Below are 22,174 nucleotides of genomic sequence, written 5' to 3' on the forward strand. Positions count from 1 at the left end.
CGAGTACCCTCTCAGTGAGATATCACTTTAGTGGGTATCAGGAGGGATCATCTTTGCAAACCAAAAACCCATTTCCTTCCCTTGCTTTGCCTCCATACTATCTGTCTGGTTGACTTGTTTTTTTATTTCCCCTTTGGTTGAGTCAGAGATACCAAGGCACAGACTGAAAAGCAGCCTCCTTTGCCTGATCCAATTTGCGAAAATTCATGCTGCTATTTCCTCATAGCAGGGGGTCAGTGTTGTTTTATTTTTTTACCCCCCAAAACTTTATGATTTGTTTGTCTAAGAAAATGGTTAATATGAATATGCTAAACAGAACCCTACGTGTACCTGTGGAAAAAAAAAGTCATCAAATCATTTTCATACTGAGCGGCTAAGTGAGGAGAAATTACATTCTCCACCATGCCATTCTTTTCCAACCCTGCGGGGCAACATCCAGAAAAATGAGTTTCCATCCAACATGCAGGGACTTTAGTGTGACAAAAAGATCACTACGAGCGATACTCATCACATCACACAATCACACCGAGAACAGGGTCTTCCTGAGGTTTAACTGGACTAATTCACACATTGGAGTCAAATCGAGAACACCGGGAGCAAATTTCAGCAGGTTTTGAGAAAGAGAGAGGACACATGGAGAGAGACTCTATCTCTTTGCTTTTATTGTGATATAATAAAGCCCATACTTGACATCTCTACATCTTAAAAATAGCCTATATGGTGGACAAGTGACCATGGGAAGCAGTTTGGTTCAGCTCTGTAAAGTGAGAATAATTTTAGTGGCAAATAAAAGTTCTCGGGGGATTAATTTGACTAAGATTGATTCAGTGATGTGAATCTTTTCTTGCAGGCGAAGAGACTGATCGGGAACCATGTTGGGCTATGAGATGCAAATACTGAATTTCCATGTGAAACGTTTTCACCGTTTCCCTTGCGTGTTGACATCACCCGTCCACTACAGCCCCGCCTCCGCACTCCGCTGATGCTGATCCCCCCCTTGCATCAGCACCATTTCTGGTATCCTCACAGAGCATCGAGAGAGAGGGAGGGAGAGAGAGAGAGAGAGAGAGACTACCCAACCCCACCAGAGCGTAGAGGCGTCAGACGGCCGCCAGAGCATCCCGGTTACGCACCGTTCAGAGGCCCCATCGTCAGATCGTCAGCGCCAGAAGCAGCTGAAGAAGAAGTCAACACAGCCGGGCACACGGCCACAGCTACAGTCAGTAATGGAGAGCCTGCTGGATAATCCAATGAAAGCCGTTCTTTACCTGAAGGAGCTCACCACTATCGTCCAGAACCAGCAAAGCCTGATCCAGACGCAGCGCCAACGCATCGACGAACTCGAGCGAAAGGTGGAGGACCTGATCGGAGAGAATCGACTGTTACGGGACCCCCACCACTACGTCCAGCAGCCCGCTCCTCAACATCACCATCACCACCACCACCACCCGACTCACCGCAGCGCCAGCCCCCAGGCGCCGGCCCACCTCCATCAGCACCCGGGGAGCAACAAAGCCGCGGCTCACCTCGGCCAGCAGGCGCAGCAGCAGCAGCAGCAGCAGCCGCCGCCGCCGCCGCAACAGCAGCAGCAGCAGCAGCAGCAGCAGCAACAGCAGCAGCAGATTCCCGGTCTATCGGCCCAGCCTCAGCAGCACCCGACACCTCCTGCGCCGTCCTCCCACCACCCGCAGCAGCTGCAGCTCGTCCCCACCTCGCCGCAGTCGCCCAAAACGAGCCAAGCCAGCCCGGACTCCGCCGAAGAGGACAAGAGGAGCCCCTGCTGCAAGTCCCTGGTTCCGCAGACTCCCACCGCGCTCTGCCGCTCAGTTGGACTGGCCAGGAAAGCGGAGTAAGTAGCTTTCATGCTGTGTGCACTGAAAAAACAACCTATTTGAACGAAACAGTAAATCATAAGGACTCTACAGATTTCATTTTCCTGATTAAAAAAAAAAAAATCTTCCTATAACAGCAAATCAGCTTCAGCTGTATGGATTTGTATCTCACACACTCTGGTCATCTGGCTTTTCCGAAATGACCTTTTATTAAAATGCCAGAAGCAGCTGTGTCAAAAAGTGACATTATTTCACCTCACAGTCAGGCTCCATCACCTGCCTCATAAAACCAACATAAAAGACTCAATATTACATAAAAAAAAAGATGCATATTTTTGCAGTGCACTAGTCCTCTTATCTAAATATAGCAAATGTGTTTGGCCAGAAAACAATGTGATATCCTCAAGGGCCATCAGAGAGAATGCCATAGCCTGTTATCACCCAAGTATTGAGCTTCAAATTTTGGAAGGTTGCTGAAGAATTTGCATTAAAAATGAAACAGATCCACTGTAAAAACACACCACAAACGCTGTCTGAGCCCGGTGTTCATTTGCACATGACTTGTCTTTGATTTACTTTAAATTCCCTGACAAGCTAAGGCTTAATTTTCTGACAGGTAATTCAAGCTCCTCCTGTATTTTCGCATTATTCACCAAGCTGTTGTCCTGTGAAATCAATTGAATGCTTAATGGATATTGATGTTGAGGACCCAGGCCGGCATTTTAACAGTGGCAGTTTGTTCATTCTGCACAGAGGGAGACTCAGAGTGGTCGTTGGGTTTAGACACTGGAGATAAAGTGTTTTTTGGGCGACTACAACTGAAGTGTGGTTAAGTAATAGCGTATGCTTTGGCTTAGTTGTAGCCTGTGAGGTTACGGGAGCACTGTTTTCCTGTGCCCACTCGTGTCTTCACACTCTGAATGTGGAACGAGCTGAGGATTTTCGAAAATGCATCTGTTGTGAGGCTCGGCTGAGGTAGCGACTTTACAGGAACAGTGACATTGTAAACACACATCTTAAAACAAGCAAGGCACGGAGTCCTGAGGGCACTGACTCTGAGACAAACGTCGGCTCTTCTACATCTTCACATTTGAAAAACACCTACGATCGAGGTTTGATTGTAAAGGCTGCGTTCAAGACTGTAACGGCTCGTTCCTCATTAAGACAGGAGCTGAAGGATGTTATACAATGAGAGCCACATAAGAGGTAAAACTAAACCTTTATGAGCTTGAATCTTCTTCTCTTAATGTTTCCTGTTATTCAATCTGTTTATTCCCATTTTGGAACAAACAAAAAGAAAATTAGAGCTGAAACGGGGGTTGATTAATTGATTAATCAATTGACAAAACTATTTTGATTAATTGTTGAAGCCATTATTCAAGGAAAAAACCCCCAAACATTTCTTGTTTCAGAATCTCAGTCAGGATTCACTGCTTCTCTTCATCTTATGTGATAGTAAACTGAAGAAAAAGATGTTTTAGTGTCAAAGTGGAAACAGATCTCCACTCAAAAGGAATCATAAACATAAAAAATTGCATAAGTATTCACCCCCACCACACTCCAATTTTTCCCCATTGTTCTCTGCAAAACTGCAAGAACGTTCCTATGTAGCTCTGGTCTTGAGCTTTGTGTCCTTGTATCGCCGGACAACAAATCTTCTCTAAAGTGGCAGGTTTTCTTGCAGATTTCATCTTGTTTTCCTCTTACTTTGCTGCATTCGTTTAACCTTACGAGCTGTCCACGCCGTGCTGCGGAGAAGCATCCATGCAGCTTTTTTTGATCAGTGTCAAAAAATGCAAAAATGCATTAAATCCTATTTTGATTCACTGCAGTTAAAAGAATAAAACAGTGAAAACTTGCACTTTTTTTATATGCGCTGCGTGTGCTTTGGAACTGTCCCTGATGTTGAATGCTCTTTGTTCGCCACTATCAAGGTCACATGAATTTCCTCTGCCGGAGCTATGCACACACACACACACACACACACACACACACACACACACACACACACACACACACACACACACAGTAACACACAGCGCTGAGCCCCATCTGTTCCACTCAGCTGCGTTTGCATTGTTTCTATTAATCCAGATTGATTTATCGTGCCATTAAAACATAATTCCTAAAGAGTACGGGTCAGGAATAATATACATTAGCATGGAAACTAGAAATAAAACACAACACAACATAAGTGCTGTCACACTGATTTGCCCAGACATGGACAAACATACACAAAGATATGAGTTGTAGAAAATAAATGTCGGGGGCGGGGGGGTTCGATACGAGGGTTCATTTGTGATTTACCAAGCATGCCCCCTGACAGTTCTGCTGAATGATGAACAATGAAAGGAAGGGGGAGGAGAACTCTGTCTCTTGCTCTCTTGAGAGAGAGAGAGAGAGAGCACACTGTATACTATCTTACCCTTAATGTAAAAGCAGTGATACATGAAAGGCAGCAGACGTGACGCAGCATTGTAATTTCCACTGAGAGCATTGATCCTGGTCAGACAAGATGGTGTATCGCTGTGCTGTCAGTGCAGTGGGAGAAGTGATGCATTTCTATTAACAGGAGAATGGCAGGAACAAACTTGCTAATAAGGGGTGTGTGTGTGTGTGTATGTGTCTGTCTATTTGTCCACATTCTTCTTAGCCCTCAATACCATTGCGTGAATTATGGGTACGTGTTGGCGGTGTGCTTCTGGAGAGCTTGTTGTGTTAATTAGTGAAGTAAGGAAACAATGAGGCAAGTGAGTACCCGCATAATCCCTGAATGCTTGGATGTACTGGATTTCCAACTTAAACCACCATTTTCCCAACTCATCTATGTGTTTTTACATGATTAAAAAAGGGAACAGAAAATCCTTTGCAAAGCTCAGAAATGAAAAATGAAATGCTCACTCACTCACATCGTGCGCTCCTCATCTCCTCCAGTGGCATAATTTGAGGAATGCAAATCAGGGCTGCCTTCAGCTCCAAACAGTGAATGTGGGGAGAGAAGTAGTTTCTGGTAACTTCTCAGACGGAGAGTCTGAAGTGTTGCAGTCGTGTTACTGAGTCTGAGGAAGATTCTTAAGGGGCCTGTGTGATCTGAGGGAAGCCCTCAGCGATCCTGTCTACTCCTCTTTCTTCCTCCTCTCTGTCATTCTCTGTGCTTCCCACTCTTCCAGCTTCCATTTTTCATATTTTTATTTTCCCCCAATCGGTCTCTTTGTTTACAGCCTACAGATTATACCTCTGTCCACCTGCCTCATTGCACCTTCTCCTTCCTTGACTGTCCTTCTTGTTTTTTTCTTCCTCTCTATCCTTCTCTCTTCTCTTCTCCTGTAATCAGCAGCTGATGCTGAAGAGCCACCTCTGCAGACTGGATCAGTATTCAATCCCATCCTCTAACCATCAGGCTCTCCACCACTTAATCCATCTCCTGGCTGGGCTGCAGCCCTAAGTCCACCCTGTCCTTTGCTTCTCTGTATACGCTTGGGGGCTGCCAAGTGTGTGTGTATGTGTGTGTGTTGAAATGAGAGCGTGTGAAGGTTGGGCCGTGTGTTCAGGAGGGAGTCAAGAAGAGTGGCAATAAGCGTAGGCGAGGTGGTGTGTTTGCGCGTGCAGAGGCGCGTGCGTGTCTGATAGGCAACAATCTCGTAGCCTGAGGTGGAAATCCCAGGGTTCTCATATAGCTCCAGTTGCTTCTCTGCTGCCCCCCCCCCCCCCACAACACCACCACCACCACCCCCCCACTCACTCTCACACATATATTAAGCTCTTGCGCTTACACACAAAACACTCACTGATGCACACAAACCCTAACACGCCAGATGCCACCTGGCGGCTCGCATGTTTTTCCGCATTGGCTGCGACTCCCTCTGTGCCCACCGTGCCCTCGTTTTCCTCCTGCTGGCCTCGAACCAACCGGAGCGCAGGATGCATGCCATCTCGTGTCAGCTCCTGCCTGTGCTCATCTCCTTCGCGAATAGAATGGGATGTACAGAAAGCACTTAAGAGATGACATTCACACTCATACATTGTAACATACTTTTCTGAGTAGCCCTGCTGGGTGCCTCCTGGATGCTGCAGTGTCTCCTTGTTCTGATGCTTTTAGATCAATGAGCCTGGAGCTTTGCTAGTAGAGGCTCCAACAGCCATGGTAACCCTTTGGAGCAATGCTAGCCTCTATCTCCATGCACCATATGCTTACTCTGAAGCTAGGGTGACGTTTGTCTCAGTATATCAAGCTGTACTCATCAGAAATTCATAGTATCAGTAATCTGTTTAAATGCTTAAAATGACGCATGTTTATGTTTTCCTAATAAGAGGCTTCTTTTGTATGTGTAATAATGAATGAATGTCAACTCTCAGCAGCAAAGATGGTTAGTATCATGACATTATTTTAGCATTGCAAAATTTCTTGAGGTAGAAGATCGAGGTGGATGGTTGGCTGTACAAATTGTCTGACACCTTTACATCTCGTCTCTTAACAGTCTAACAGTCAACATTGTTTCTTTAAGCGAGCTAGTAACACTAGGCATTGTGTTAACCCTTGACAGTGGGCGTGTCCGACGCTTGGTGCTGACTCGGTTTCCCGCTCTGGACACACATCATACCTGCTGGAGCATTTTCCATCCTGGATGCCCATTTTGGTAGCAAGGGTAGCCAACATGCCATGCTAGCTATGTGAATTGATTGTTTGCTTCCTATGATTATTATCATGTCCCAACAGTTTTGAACTCGTTAGCTACACAATAGATTAACCTTCTTTTAACCAATCTTTCACTAACTGTAACCAAGTTCGTAGTTCTTATTAGATTGTTCCCTACCCTTTACTAAGTTGATGGCTAAATTTAACCTAACATTAAAGTAGTATTAATAACACTAAAAAAACACAAAGTTTTATGCTGAATGTGTTAGCAAACAGTTGCTTATACAAATATCCAGAAGACACGGAGTAGCATTAGCATTCATTTGAAATTGTTAGTATCTGTCCACCCAATGAATGTAAGTCCAGTATTCACTAATCTTTAAGCTCTGTTTTGGTCTCCATAAACCCCTTTAGGGAAATTTGGCTTTCAAGCTGTTAAATGCGACATTGTTTTATCACCAGCCTGAAGAACTAGCTATGAGAGCCTTTTTCGACTTAGTTCAAACAGGATTTGAATTCATTCGAACTTGACATTTTGAATGTGACATTTTAAAAAAGTGACAGCTGGCACACGTTTCAGAGGCACATATATGATTTGCGTGAAGCGACCCTTTAATGATAACAATTTCCTGTCTCTGGAGCCTGAAAGAAAAGTACACCCACTGTTTTTCTGCGTGTATGTCTCCCAAAAGACAAGATTCAGAGAGAAGCAGACGGGTGGGTAATGGATGTGAGGAGTTCAAAAGTGCACTGTGGTCCCTTCTGTACTTCTTTCTCTCTCTCTGCCTCCCTTTTTCTCTCCTTCCCATCACCATTACTTGAGTGGTGGAATCTCCTCTCCTGCAAGCCTCTGCTCTGTCCTCTGCATCCCCTTCCCTCTGTCTGAATGGGAATCACGTCTGGGCGGTTATGACAGGGTGGCTTGGCTCTGCTGCTGCTGGAATCCAAATCATGAATATCACATTTGGTGCGTAGTGCTTTTTAAATTGCTTCATTTCTCAGAGGATGTAGCTGCCGGGTGATTCCTGACTCCCTGGTAGAATATTAGCTGTTTTCATGCGCAAGTTGAGCAAGGCGAAAGACAGTCCCAGTTATCTGTAATCCGGCCGTGTGTGTTCATGTGTGTGTGTGTTCAGGATCGTGTTTGTTTTTGTGTCAGGGTGTTAAATGAACATGAAAACTGCGGTTGTAAGGAGATGTATAGGATAATTTGGGGTCTCTTACATTTATGTATGTGTGTGTGTGTGTGTGTGTGTATGTCTGTTAGTCTTAGGCTTGGGCCAAGGTGTGGGTTTGATCCAATTTAAATAACATATCACCATTGCTGAATTAAATCATATTTTTCTCAGTGCAAATAAATAGGTTCACACTGCTCAGTATCTCTGCAAATGGTGTAAAATTACAATAAACAGGCAGCTCTCAGGAGTGCGGTCAGGAAAACAATTCAGGATTGTGTGCATAAAACTGAGCGACAACTTCCATCTCTAAATCAAAAGTAGCTAGTAGTAAGCAAATCCTAGGCTTACATCCTTGTGAACAGCGTCTCTTTCTAAGTCTCAAGGTAAAATACAGAGACAATAAAAACATGGGTTTTTTGTATCTCTTTAGTAATTATGTGTCAGATCAAGCCTGCAACTTTGATTGATACCTCCCTTTCTGCACTTTTCAAGTATTGCCTTGTTTTGGTTTGAATCTACAGGGAGGGGGTTATAATATGAGATGTACATAAGCTAAATAACTGGACAGATTAAAAAAGAAATACAGGGCAGGGACAGAATAACTGCAAAAACATACTGAGAAGAAAAGCCCCACAGGGCTGAGGAGTCCAAATGTTGCCCCACTTTCCTCATAACTTGGCCAAAATACAAACAGATTCTTTCCAGTGTCCTCTCCCTCTGCAGTTCCCAATCAGTCAAAATGACAAAGTTTGGCTTCAACCATCATTTTTTTCTAAACACGGCTCCCAACTGGCAGTCCTCTGTCACTCGGGCAACATGCCGACTCACTGAAAGACTGACGTGTCATCCTCGTCCTTGACACTTCCAGATGCCTCATCTTTTATATGTAAATGCTGCAGCCGCTCATTATGTCTCTGCATTGAATTTGAATGATTTTGCTGTTAGACGTGTTGCACGAACTACGAAGTGGTTGGAGCTTAAATTATTCACTCATCTGATTGATGCATTTCATTTCTTCTTCATACAAATGAGCAGTGTGTCTAATGAGCAATCAACACAGTGTGTGCCATTAGTGTGAAATCTACATATTTCAGAGTTGTGGTTGTAAATGGACGTGACATCAGTGTTGTGATCTGATGTCACTCAGTCTGATTGCATAATTTAAGCAGATAATCTCATTAAATAATCAAAGCTTTATTCCCCAACCCCTTTTACAAATGTCAAAAAATAATTTTATTATGTTTAAAGCTGCATACATATTTCAATTTGCTATCAAAACTAATTGTTCTTATTTTTACATGAAAGAGAGGCACTGGTGAAAGTATAATTACAGTATGATTTAAGGAAAGGCTACTTTAACAGATGCTTAACAATAAAGTTTTAATGACTGCACAGGTTTCCATCGTGCAAGTAAGAAGAAAAGCAATACCATATGCAGATGTGATAAGTGGAGCACTTGATCATGACACCTGTCATATCTCGCTCTCTTAATGGCTCTGCAATGCATTACAACCTGTTCTAACTTTAACACTAAATATGCTATTAGCTGGAAATTAGCAGCCACTAACATATGCAGTGTTGTAAGTAAACAGATGTGTTGACCATCGACTAACACTTAGAAATGTCTTGAAAATGAGATATGATATAAATGTGTGTTACTCCAGTGTCTGCCCTTCTAAGACGATGCTGAGATGGTGGAATTCCTGAAGCGCGAATAATGCTGTGGCATGATTCTCATTGGTCAGTGAGCTTATGAAATAAAGGTTCTTTGAAAGAAGAAACAGGGTGCAGTTATGGAAAAATGTCCACCCATCTGTCGCAGAGATTTCACCTCCTGAGAGCTTAGCGCTGAAAATCCCTCGGCAGACAATTCTAATTGTTTTGCACCATGTGTACTAGTGTGCATCTGTGTGTGTGTGTGTGTGTGTGTGTGTGTGTGTGTGTGTTTGTGTGTATGTGCATCCAAAGAGGGTGAGGTGTATGGTCAGCTCGGCTCATAGGGTGGACATTTTTAAGGAAAATTTATCTAATATATTGTTATGTGAATAATAATAATTATAATATGGCTGTAGCATTACCACAATGTATTATGTTTCTACATTATTAGAATCAGATAAGATAATGCACCTGCTTGTTAGGACCTCCCAAGGTTCAGTCAGAGAAGACATCTACGTAAAATTGCCAATATTAAAAAATTAATCACATTTATTAATGATTAATTTTATAATATTCAAATATAATCATATATCATCAATAATTTAAAAGTGGCCTTATATTTATTGATAACAGCTGTATAGTTGGCCAGTTCCAGTTACGGTAATAATGACAAACTGCTGGTTGGTCAAATGTGACAATGTCTTGATATTAAAAAACTTCTTTGTAACTACAAATCTGCACTCAAGTTGCTTGAGCTAACTTTAACGTGAGCTTCTCAGATGGTCTCAATTTAGAGCTTTAAAATGGTGAAATATTTTACTATACTATAAAATACTTTAGGCCTGAAGTTAAACTGGCAGATTCAGACATCTCTGTCCATCAGCTTTCTGTTCTTTTCACTTGACAACCGAGCTATGCTAGCTACCTGCTAGCTTTATGCTGAAAATGACATGCTGTACCAATCTGTTTGTATTTTCTTTTTTAAGGACATACCTTAGATATACCACAAAGTACACATATTATGTGTATCCTTTTATACATGTTTATTATCTGTTGGAAGTTTATAAATAGAAAAAAATACACTCTCTTTAGCTCATTCGTTATTTTTTCAAACATAAAAAATTATACGAACTGGTCAATTGTCAGAATTTACGTTAATTCAGATTTTATATAAAAAATATGTTTTTGTCCCCAGCTCATGTTGCTACAGCAGGGTTTCTTTCATGTAAGGTTAGAGTTAAGGGCTTTTATTTGTGTATTTATAGTTTACAGGCTATTGCTTTTCAAAAGCAATGTTATACATATAGAATATTATTAGGCTTCATTTGTTAGCTGTTGGTCTTTATCCAAAGTAATTGCCATGTCTGTTGTAATCTACTCAAGTGAACACACACACACACAAACACGCATACATGCACAGGCACGTACTTGCCGGGGGAAACGTCAGGTATGGTTAACTATACGACCCAGAGTAATGTTCAAAGCCATCCACCTAAGGCTTCCAGGCACTGCAGAGCTGATCGGAACAGGCATAGCATGTCCAATCGGCTTTCCTGGTCTTCTCAACATATCACACAAAGCCTCAGCCAAGGCTCAACCATGATTTATTGTAGTGTGCAAGAGAAGAAACAGGAGCTACATCTACTCAGGTACTAAGTTACTCACTCATTTGCAATCATCACACCTCTAGACACTCAGTCATTCAATTACTTTCTTCTACTTTGTTTTTTATAATTTATATACTTGTTTATGTGTGCTTTCCTGCTGTCTCTGTTGCATAATATTACAGAGAGGGGTTTGTTACCTTGCATTAAATGCTTGGTTGAGTGCAGAATTCATCTCTTCCTGGAGGCCACAGATAGAAATGACTAACCACCATGTGTCTGTGCCCATGCGTTAAATTTCGTGTGCCTCGTTGACGTGTTATTTGTGACATTTAATAAGCATTCGGGTTCGCCCGAATTCAGATGACCCTAAAAGCATCTTGCCCTTCCCCTGCACTGTGGTTATATCATCAACGCCCCGTCTGTCAACCCCTTGACGCCAAGATTACATCATCAGGTACGCAGTGCCAGGGGGGAGGGGCCAATGACTCGATCAGTGATGACATTGGAGGTTTCAACTTGGAGCAAATCCTAAAAGAAGCAAATGACATAAGCAGGACATGAAGTCTGAATGACTCATGTGTGGGAACTGGAGTAAAGAAGTTATTGTATGTGGATGATGTGAAAAATTGCTTTCTTTTCTCTTTTGTCACGTCTCCCCCATCATCTGCCTATATGCCCTCTCTCCCTCATTTTACTTCTTATGCACAAAAAACATTTTTCCTTCCTTGTGCAGAAGCACTGAAGTTCTGTGCAGTACTGTTGGTACTATACTCTTTAATATATAAATGAAAATAATTTTCTTCAGGCCAACAAGTATGGCCTTCTCTTGTTGATGTGGAAGATGAGGTTTTCCTCATCAGCCCAAACTCTGGCTGATATATGACAACCATGTCACTTTGATAGCTGTCGAGCATCAGCGTGAAGCATTGAAAAGATCTGTGAAATTTGACCCACTGCCAAGTCTTCAGCAGATGGCCCTGCAGCAACACAGTGTAGCTTGATGCTCGATATGAGCTGCTTAAACTGCTCAATAGTGGAGGCACCAGCTGGAGATCAGATGAAAACAGTAGGATAAACTGATGCTTTCGTGGCTAAATGAGTGACTGTTTTTTTTTTTTTTTTTCACAACCAGTTGAAATTCTGTGATTTTACCTTTTTATCCCTAAGGGATGTTTATGTCATTATGGCATATGGGCAAAATTTTCTACCACTCCCCTGGTGAAGTCATTGTAAAAATGTCTTTTTAATGGTGGTCTCAGTCTAAACACACAACGGCGGATGTAGAACGCAGAAAAAAGAGCAGCACCAAGCTAAGGAGGATACTGCAGATGACATCTATATGTAAAATAAAAAAAAATAAAAAACACAATAATTACTCTCCAACCTTGTATTGTTGTCCTCTGATATATTCTGACACTTCACTCACTCCCAGCAGGGGCAGATCAGATCTCTGCTGTAGAATTGTAGCTACCATACTTCCCCCTCCTGTCGCACACAACTTGGCAGAAAATCAGTGAAGTATATGCCATTATATGGCTTGCGCAGCTGCCCAAGAGATTGCAGCCTCACTTTATCATTGATAATAGTTATTCGTTGTACAATATTCTGTAATTAAAATAAATTCTAATGATTCTGCACTGTGGTGTCTTTGAAACGTTTTTATTCATGAAAATAAATCATGAACCACAGTGGGCCTATAGAGACTGTGAAGCCTGCATTCTCAATGCACTTTTAAGATGAGATATGGGCACCTTCAGGCAACGCTTTACTATTGTAGTGGTGTAAACTGTCTTTGAGTGGGAACATGGCTAAAAGCCATTAAGCCATTTGTTGACTAACCTGACTGTTTAGTTGTTCGGAAAAAGGCAGACGCTTTCAGAAGAATACTTGGCACGAGATTGGATGAACCATCTTACATCACCGTCTATCAAGGGCTAACTTCAACCAATCAGATTCTGCATCCTTCCCACCTTTTTTCACTACCAGCAGAGCCAATTGGTAAATCAAATGAGAGAGAAGCGAAAACATCTTTTCCATTAAGAAAAGCCCTCAGTGCCGCTCTTTGCTCTTTTTCTTTCAATGAAGAAATACTCTCCAGTTCTAACTGATGCCATAGCAGCATCTATGCTAATCTTGCTAACAGTCTCTTCTCGCTGTCGTCACACCTGAGACACACCCGTAGCTGCCAGTAGTTACCATCTCATAGGACGCTGATTGGTCCAAACCACTGTGGTTTAGCCCCAAGAGAATAGCTCAGTGGCAAGATGCATTCTCGCTTCCAGCCGCCTCGCAAGATTTTTTTTGACAACAGTGTCAAAGATTTCTGCCAACTCACATGAACAAACAAATTTGTTTTCTAGCTTGGTTACAGAGAGTAAAACTTGCCCAATAGAAAAAAATGCCAACGCAATGTCAGTCTAAAAACCCCTCAGCTGACAGATCTCTCTCTGACAAATGAATATCATCAACACCCCGTCTGTCAACCCCTTGACGCCAGGATTACATCATCCTGAGACACACTCTGACAAATGAATGCCAGGAAATGGTTTACTCCTGTCGCCCCCCCCCCCCCCCCCCCCCCCCCCCCTTCTATGCCTGTTTTTTCTCCTCAACCAAAAGACTTCTCTTTTAAGTTTTATTGGAGGGGGACCAACAGTTGGGAGTTGAGTTGAAGAAACTCAAACGAAAAATGTTGAGAGCCAAGAAAGAACTTCTTTGATTTTAAGTGGATGACATCAAAACCTGACATTTACCATTGATATTTTAGATAAATGTTTCTTTCACAGAACTTGTGTAGCGGCTGAAAATATCTCAAAACTGTTGACAGCCTGTTTACCCTTCTATACATTCAAACACAATCTTCAAATGCACTCAATGCATTTATAGTACACCTGAGATCTCAGGAGGTGAGGTGCTTCTTGTCCAGACAGACATGATGCAGCATAAAGGCAGAGCCTGATAGGGAAATCCAATAGTGTGTGCCGCAGTGGAATCAAGTAGGCCACAGTGAGAGGGAGAGAGTGTGAATAAACTTCAAATGTTACAGCTTTCCTGACACTGGCCCAGTCAGGAGTTTTTTTTAAGGGATTGAATACAAGGACGAAATTTCCCCCCCTCCTTTGTTAGCTTTCTCTTGGGAGAATTGGTCTTGCTTTCTTGTCCATCTCCAGCTCTCTCAGTTTCTCCTGCAGAAGGCGAGCTAAGCCGTTTGGGACGGCCCAGGAGTCCATGCTGACGTCAACCCTTTTTTTTTTTTTTTTTCTTTAGTTCACTGCGTGTGTGTTAAATTGATATGGTCGGCTTTTAGGGCAGAAAGATGAGGTGTGTTTGTTTGTGTGGAAGATTGCTGCTGTTTGATTTCGTTCAAGGATATTTTTTGGCTAATAATCCTCTGCACAATCATGTTTAAAACATCCTCTTCACCTCCCGAAAATATGCGCCCACCACAACAAAGCACTGTGTACGTGTGTGTTGGATTTATTTCTCTCAGAATGCCTTACAGACTTTTAGCCTGTAAAACACAGTGATAAACTAGCACTTACAGCGACTGCCAGTTTGCCAAACGAAGGTGAAGTATTACAGAAACATTCGGAGTGTCTTTTTTTTTTTTTTTTTTGAATTAACATGATGAAAGTGCTTCTAGTAATACTGCCATCAGATGTGTTGACTTGTGGAATGCATATATTATCCGACCTAAATGAATCTGAAGGATTGTGCTGCCAGTGTCGAGGGCTTTTTTCCCTTTTTCCTTTTTCTAGGTGTGAAATGAGTTGCTTGGTTTTGAACCTTTTATCAGTGGAAGGTTATTGTGCCCATAATTTACCTTCCAACCCATCTTAGCGGTGCTATATATAAATGTTTTTTTTCCCTTTCAAAAGTTTCCTTGTGTATTTGACTTTGACCTCGACTCTAAAATGCATTTAGTCCAAAATGCTGCATCAAAACAAACATGGTAATGAAATAATGCCAACAAACACTGAGAATCCCTTTTTAAATAAGCAGCCGTGCAACCTAAAACGCCTCCTTTCACCACTACTGTTAATATGTTTGCTTCCTCCAAGGTCAATTGTGTTTGGATTTACCATGTTTGGCCTTCAGGGGCAGACTCTAACACAGCATATTATTTTATTTCACTGAGCGAACATGTTAACTGTTTTTTTTTTTTCCTGTTTGCAAAGGAAATGGTCTGTGAAAACTAATCCGTCAATTATTGTGAGCTTTGACCCCCCCCCCTCTTTTCTTCTCTCTGTCTGTCCCATGCTTCAAAGTGCATCACTTCAGTGTGCACAGATTTTTTTTTCTGCCTTGAGTGGAGTTGAATCAGCCGGAGAGCTATTGACACTGTAAAGCTGAATTCAACACTAGGAGGAGCGCATCGACAAACACATTAGACACGAGAAGTTAAAACAAAATACAATGACACCATGGCGCGCAGATTATGCGCTCCCTCAAACAGACCCAGTGTGTGGAGGGGCTTATAAAAGCTTATCGATTTTTTTATAGGAGGTATTAGCACAGTTAGGCCACGAAGGGAACCGAGTCACTGGTGTGGAAGATCAGAAAGCAGGTCATGTGAGTTCAGTTTAATCTTCAGTGCCCGCACTGATCAAGTGGGAGCACTGTTCAAGAGAGGTCTGTGTGTGTGTGTGTGTGTGTGTGTGTGTGTGTGTGTGTGTGTGTGTGTGGTGTGTGTGTGTGTGTGTGTGTGTGTGTGTGTGTGTGTGTGTGTGTGTGTGTGTGTGTGTGTGTGTGTGTGTGTGTGTGTGCATATGCCTGTGTGTGTGTGGGAGAAAGGAAGACGGAGATCAATTAGGAAATTATCAGTGCAACTTGTGTCCAGCATGAGCAGATTCATGATATATGGCACGATAGTTGACTTTTATGCAGTTCTTGTCAGGCCTGTGCGATCTCTGTGGCACAGCTGTGCCATTTTTTGGTTTTAAAAAAGGCCCCCCCCATAAACCAAAATTGTTGTAAAGTGCTTGCAAGCTGTTTTTGAGCACAGAGATAGAAGTGATAGTAAAGCTGTGAAGAGAGGTGGGAAAAATAATGGGGAGAAAATTGTGAGAAGTCAGAGATGAAAGCAGACAAAGATAGATGGTTAGGATGAATCAGAAGGAAGGCACTTTAAAAGATAAAGCGTTCATTCTCTTTGCAGCCCACTTTAGTTTCCTGTGAGGTGTTTTTCTGCCTATGTGGACGTATGTCAGTCGTGTGTGTGTGCGTGTGCGTGTGCGTGTGCACGGGCACATTGTCTATAAGTTTTCATCATCAGAGGCAACTAACCCTGCTGCACACTGTGCCTCCTCACTAATAATACCCCGTGATTAAATTCATGAGCTCTGCCTTTTTTTTCCTCCTCCATACTGAAAAAAAGCTGACTCAGCAGTTTTGCAGAGTCTGAGGTTTTTAATCATATACATATATATATACATCTAAACATATATATACATCAGTCAGCACATAAAGTCAGAGGCTTTTCCAACCAAGTGGTATGCACACTATTATGATGCAGCAGCTTTTGTACAGTGAATCAAGCAAAAGAATGATCCATAAGCAGCCATGTGATTATCACAGAAGCACAATAACAGAGGATTTTATTAAACGTAATGTAGGTCGGCTGCTGGAGCACTCAGACAGAAACCAGGATACTGTGGCATGTTAACTCAGACTGTAAATTATGTAATGAAGATAAAAAATGGGGAAAGTTTGTCTTTGGTGATGGAGGAGGGTAAACTGTACTGTCACGGAGAGAGCTGATTTTACATGTGTTGCGTTTGTTTGAAATTACAACAGTAAAAACGAATGACTTTCAATCTGGATGTTCTTTTATTTTACTGACCTGCGGAATATCCCCCCCGTTATCTGTGTGAACAAGTGGCTGGCCTGTTCCAACGCTCGCACTAATCTGTGTCCCCTCAGAGACCGCCTGTGTTCTCGACCTATTAAAAATGGCCACAGTGGTGTCATGGTTGTTAAGGCAAACACAATTAGAGGAGCCATTAACAATTGAAATTAATTTGCTGTCACACCCTCCCTCCACTGTCTGCTATTGTTGCCTTCAAATACCCAAATACCCTTCCCCCCCAGCATACCTCTCTAAATCCTTCTTTTTTCTGTCCAGAAAGACTAAACAATCTTTGCTTTCATGTTGAGGTTTAAAAAGAATAAAAAAAATTCTAACTTCAGTTTTTCAAAGGAGCCTGTGTTATCATGTGAGAAAGTATTGCACTTCACAGCAGAGAGGTTAGAGAGAACATACTGAAGTGTTCTTGAGGTTTATAAGAAGATATACAGGTCCACTTGTTTTCTCTGTCCTCTCCCAGGGGACAGACAGGAGGGGAAACAGAGAGAAATGAGGGCAGGAAGATTGACTACAGGGCGGGAGATCAAGAAGCAACAGAGGGGTGATAAGAGATGGAGGGGTTGTTGCAGTTGGGAATACTAGCCTTGCTTTCTCATCTTTATGTCTCACCTCTCTCCACTCCGTCCTTCTCCGTGTCCCGTGTCCCTTGTCCAGAGATAGGTCGCGGCGTATTGAAAGTGGCCGCTCTCTTTTCTCGCAACATCTTCTGACAGCAAGAATAATTGAGCAAATTCCTCTTTAGCACAACACATCGTGCCTGTAGGACCAGGGGGTAGGGGGATGGGGAGTTGTAGAGGATGATGGAAAAATCTTTTTAAAAGGGAGAGAGGGAGAGGAGGTAAGTGGGGGTGGGGTGGGGGACGATGTTGAAGGACGAGATGGATGAAGCCTTGTGAAATCAAGGATGGGAAGAATGTGAGACAGTGTCCAAGTGAAAGAGAGGACATGATGGAGGGAGAAAAGCCGAGGCACTCATAGATTTCTCACATGCACATTAAAATTTTACATCCTTGCTCTTCCCTTGCTCCATTCCACCATCACCTTCCCCTGTGACTGTATACAATATTTTCCAGTAAAATAGGGAACGTGCATTATTAGTAGACTTGCTGCAACCACTCTCTCACTGTCTTGTAAATTGCACTTATTTCTCATATGCCAAACAGAGGCTAAGTTGCTATTAGCTTTGCACTTTTTCCCATTAAATTTGTGTAAAAGCACTTTTATAGCCGGTGACTGCAAAGACAAAAACTGGACGATTAGAAGTCCAGGCTTAAATCAACCCTAGTCTCCTCCTCTGTCTCTGTCCGTGGTGCTGAAACACTTCAACCCTGTGTCTGTCTGAGCAGCCTCTACCTTCTGAGGTAGCTCAGATCTTTTCAGTGTGTGCAGCAAAATGCTGGAGATCTTCTACCAATCTGTGGTAGCAAGTGCCATCTACTCTGCTGTGGTCTCCTCTGGGAGCAGCATCTGTGCCAGAAACGCCAGCAGGATCAATACACTCATTCACAAGGCCAGGACTGTCATTGGTCGGAACCTGGAGACGTATGAATCAGTGATGAGCAGGAGGTCACTGAACACTCTGCTCTCCATCATGGACAGTTCATCCCATCCCCTTCACAACACACTGCAGAGAAAGAAGGGCTGGGTGGAATATTGAAAATATCAATATTTTCAATACTATTTTATTGAAGATATAAGAAATGACCATTTGTTATATTGAATATGTGTAATATTGGCTAAGCAGGTTACCATCTAGGTACATTTTAAACTGAACACATTTGAACAGGAAAGCTGTGCATCGCTCTCTCTCTCTCTTTTTCTCTCTCTTCAGTGTCACAATGCCTGCCTTGTCAGTGCATGTCGCTATAGCAAATTTCACCACTTTCCTACACTCAGCCTTACCTCTGAGCATCATGTTCCCAAAGCTCAGCCATTTGGCAAAGAAATACCTCTGTGTCCCAGTCACTAGTTTCCCTTCTGAAAGGGTGTTTATCACCAGTGGTGACACTGAGACATGCCACAGGGCGTCCCTGAAACCAGACACTGTTGACAGGCTTGTGTTCCTGCAGTACAGTCTAGAGAGGCGCAGTACACATCTATCTGTCTATCTATCTGTCCATCTATCCATCTATTTACTGACAACATTTTCTCTCAGGTCTGTGGCACAGAATAAGGGGTTTTAAAAGTAATCAGCTGAATTTTAGATTGAATTCACTACATCTAGTGTTTGTAAGAAGTCGTCCTGGTGCATTCACCACAAACTTTACATAGGCAACTGCTGCATCATTCCATCAAGTACATAATGAATTGCAGTAGTCTAGGCGAGAGGAATTTAAAGTGTTCAACTAGTATTGACAAACTTCAATAGAAAGGAAAGAAAAAAAATCTTATTTGTGTCTTGACTTGTATTGATAGTCTACGGTACCTTGAGGTGCTGCATTTGCTGACAAAATATGGCATCATCAGTGGCAGCTGTGACTACTTGAGAATGTTAATGAGCACTCTTGCCAACGTCAGAACTCTGTTGGCCCAACTTTGGCCTGATTGTTAAAAGACATCTGGCTGTAACCAAGGTCCAGTGTTAGTAGGACTGCTGTAAATTGTGCACCAAAGCTTCCAGTGGCTCAAATCCAGGCTGCAATTGTCTTGTTTTTTGCCAACCTAACCAACACTGGCCCAGCGATTTCATGCTACTAGGGTAATCCTGAAAGTCTCCCTATAAATAAACCCTGTTTTGGGGTTGAGTAAGGTTGTCTGAGGGCTGCTCTGAAACACGGACTCAAAACCCACAGACACTGCATGCTGTGGTTGTAAGACAAAAAGTAAAGTTTTCTGTTCTTGTATGGCACTTACTTTCATCAGCAGTTTGCAATTATAACAGTGGCAGATTTACCGAATGAAAATCTTAGTAATTTCTGAAAAAATAAGTCCTTGATTCCAGACAGAGGTAGAATAGGTGAGGTTAGATATGCAGGGTTTTTAGAGTGTAAACCTCCCTCCAATTTAATAAGGAGAAGGACTGACCTGCTAATGTTAGCCCTGCCTGACCTGGCTGAACTATGATTACACAATCGTGGTTCAGGGTACTGGCCAGGAAAATCAGACATGAATACAATATGTGGAACTAATACAATCAGATTTCAGCTCAGATAGATCTTTTCTATTTACTCTATTATTCTGTTTTCATCACACAGAAACCAAACAGTGCTACACCAGTTCTGCTGCCCGGCCCCAGAGGCCCCAGAGGGGGAGACATCGACTGCCTGTGTCCCCAGGTAAGACGACTGCATCCTTGTAACATCTGCACAATATATTTATTTTTAATATTTATTTATTTTTTATTTACTTTGAACAATTTTATTTTTTATTTTCTGTAAATTTTAATTGCAGCCACTTAATCATGCATCCTGTTAGTAGCGGTGCTGCAGTAGCTACTTTAAGGCAACACAACTACCCCAGTAGTGTCATCTAAGTTGAAGTGGTTGTAAATGCTTCAGGTTCTTCCAGGGGACAATCTCAATTTATCCCGAATAAGGTTAGACTCCTACAATCTTAAAATAGCCGCCTCAGTGATTGAGAGGTAGTCACTCCACACAGTTTTAAATGTCATTTGTCAGATCAGCTTGGGTCTTGGATCTAGTTGAGGCTGTTGTTTCCTGTGTGACTCTAAGATACACTGGATGTGATTTGGTATTTCCACACACGGCGTTTGTCAGACTATCAAGATAAATCCACTGGAACACAGTTGTAATATCCAGATCAATCACATCAAGATCCCATTTACTGGACAGTGTGGTCAAGTCCTTGGCCTGGCCGTCTGTGTGAACACCGAACAAGAGGAAAGATATTACACTGAGTTTAGCAGGCAAAGCAGGGTGATGATGCTGTTATCTTTTTATGTCAGATTGGCATTTGACAGCAATAGAGCTGATGCTGCCAGCTGGAAATCTAACTGTGTACAAATACTCGTATATGAATTACAAATAGTCTCTTTTATTTTCCAGTAAAAGTTTTTCAAATCGGTCAATTTAAAAGCTCTTATGTTAGTTTGATGTGGTAATTTGCACCCACTGTCCTGGGGAATATGAAAAATGGAGCAACTAATAATTAGCTGCTGTAATTACTGTACTTTTGCACAACTACTGGCTTGCCAGGCAGATTTGAGGGAGTGTAATAATTAATATTAGTGTTGAATAGGCATTCTATAAAATATAGACTTAGATAAGCATGAACAAAAAGAAATAATAAACAGCTATAACATGGTATTATCTTGCCTCTTTCAAGCAGATTTGAAAGCACAACATTTGTTTGCCTCCTGCTTGTATTTACTAAAGTGCGCTCTACCATCAGAGTTTCACTGAAAATTATAGCATTCATCTGGCCAAGGCGTATCAATAGCAATTAAGCGTTCTGGCCCAAAATGGCCTGTTTGTTGTGGACTGCACTTTTCACAGGATTGTTTTGCTGCATTGTCTGAGCTTGGCAGAAAATAGCAGATAAGAAAACACATATTGATGGTAAATCACAGCCCCCGTTGTGCTGGACAAATGGAAGAAGGCTGCAGACCAACAAGCGCCGACAACCATGCTTTAAACACCTCAGAGGGCTGTGTGGTGTTAAATCAGCCACATGGATAGACTGAAGGATAGACATGTAGGAGGAACTTTGTTTGCTGCTTTAAAGACCCAAAAACCAAAATCTTCATAACAATTTTTATCAGATAAGTTGTAAGACGGCCAAGTGATTAACTCAAAACCCAAGTCTCTTACAATATCTGTTGTCACAAAACTCACTTCACAGCTTAAGTACAAATGGATATTGCAGTAGCAGAGGTTAAAACTGGACAGGAGTGACTCTTGTAAGATCAGAGCTGGAGGGGAAATTCGAAAAGGCAGGAAAAAAAGACAAGAATCTATCGGAGCACAGCGGCTTGAACTTGATAGAAGCCGTTTGGCTCTGTTGTACTTTGTGATTGCTTTGTGCTAAGGGACCATTAGCTAAAGGTACAAACAAAGTGCACAACAGAAGCTCCCCCACCCCTCCAACTCCTCAAAAACACCCCCACCCCCCACCCCACCCCTGACAAATCTCTGAAGCAAACCACTTCAATGCAGGACTCTCTGGGGCCAAGACAGAAAGCAGCTTGTGGTTTTGTCCCCCCCTTTTTTTCTTCTTGTTGCGTCTTATCTCTTTTTGAGAGCTGTATTCTGTTGTTGTTGATTTCTGTATTTCCACATTGTTGTCAGTGATTTGTTGATCATTTACTCACGTGGCATCACCACATCACATCACAGCGACATAACTCCACACAGCACCCACACCTCATTGCATCCATCATCATTCATGGTCACTTCATTTCGGGCTTGTCTCTCCACTGTGGTCACGTTAAGTTTGAAAGA

At 42.3% G+C, this 22,174-nt stretch overlaps 1 protein-coding gene across 1 annotated transcript in view; it reads left to right on the top strand.

Moving 5' to 3' along the window:
• Nucleotides 1-22,174, top strand: part of iqsec3a (IQ motif and Sec7 domain ArfGEF 3a) — a 121,259-nt gene that overhangs the window by 20,068 nt on the left and 79,017 nt on the right. Inside the window, exons 4-5 of the mRNA XM_056367585.1 lie at nt 851-1,849; nt 19,970-20,050. Of these exons, the coding sequence (XP_056223560.1) occupies nt 1,227-1,849; nt 19,970-20,050 (704 nt within the window). The 5' untranslated portion in view covers nt 851-1,226. The remainder of the gene's footprint in view (nt 1-850; nt 1,850-19,969; nt 20,051-22,174) is intronic.

Source organism: Seriola aureovittata, chromosome 22, assembly GCF_021018895.1.
Source record: "Seriola aureovittata isolate HTS-2021-v1 ecotype China chromosome 22, ASM2101889v1, whole genome shotgun sequence".
Classification (NCBI taxonomy): Eukaryota; Metazoa; Chordata; class Actinopteri; order Carangiformes; family Carangidae; genus Seriola; species Seriola aureovittata.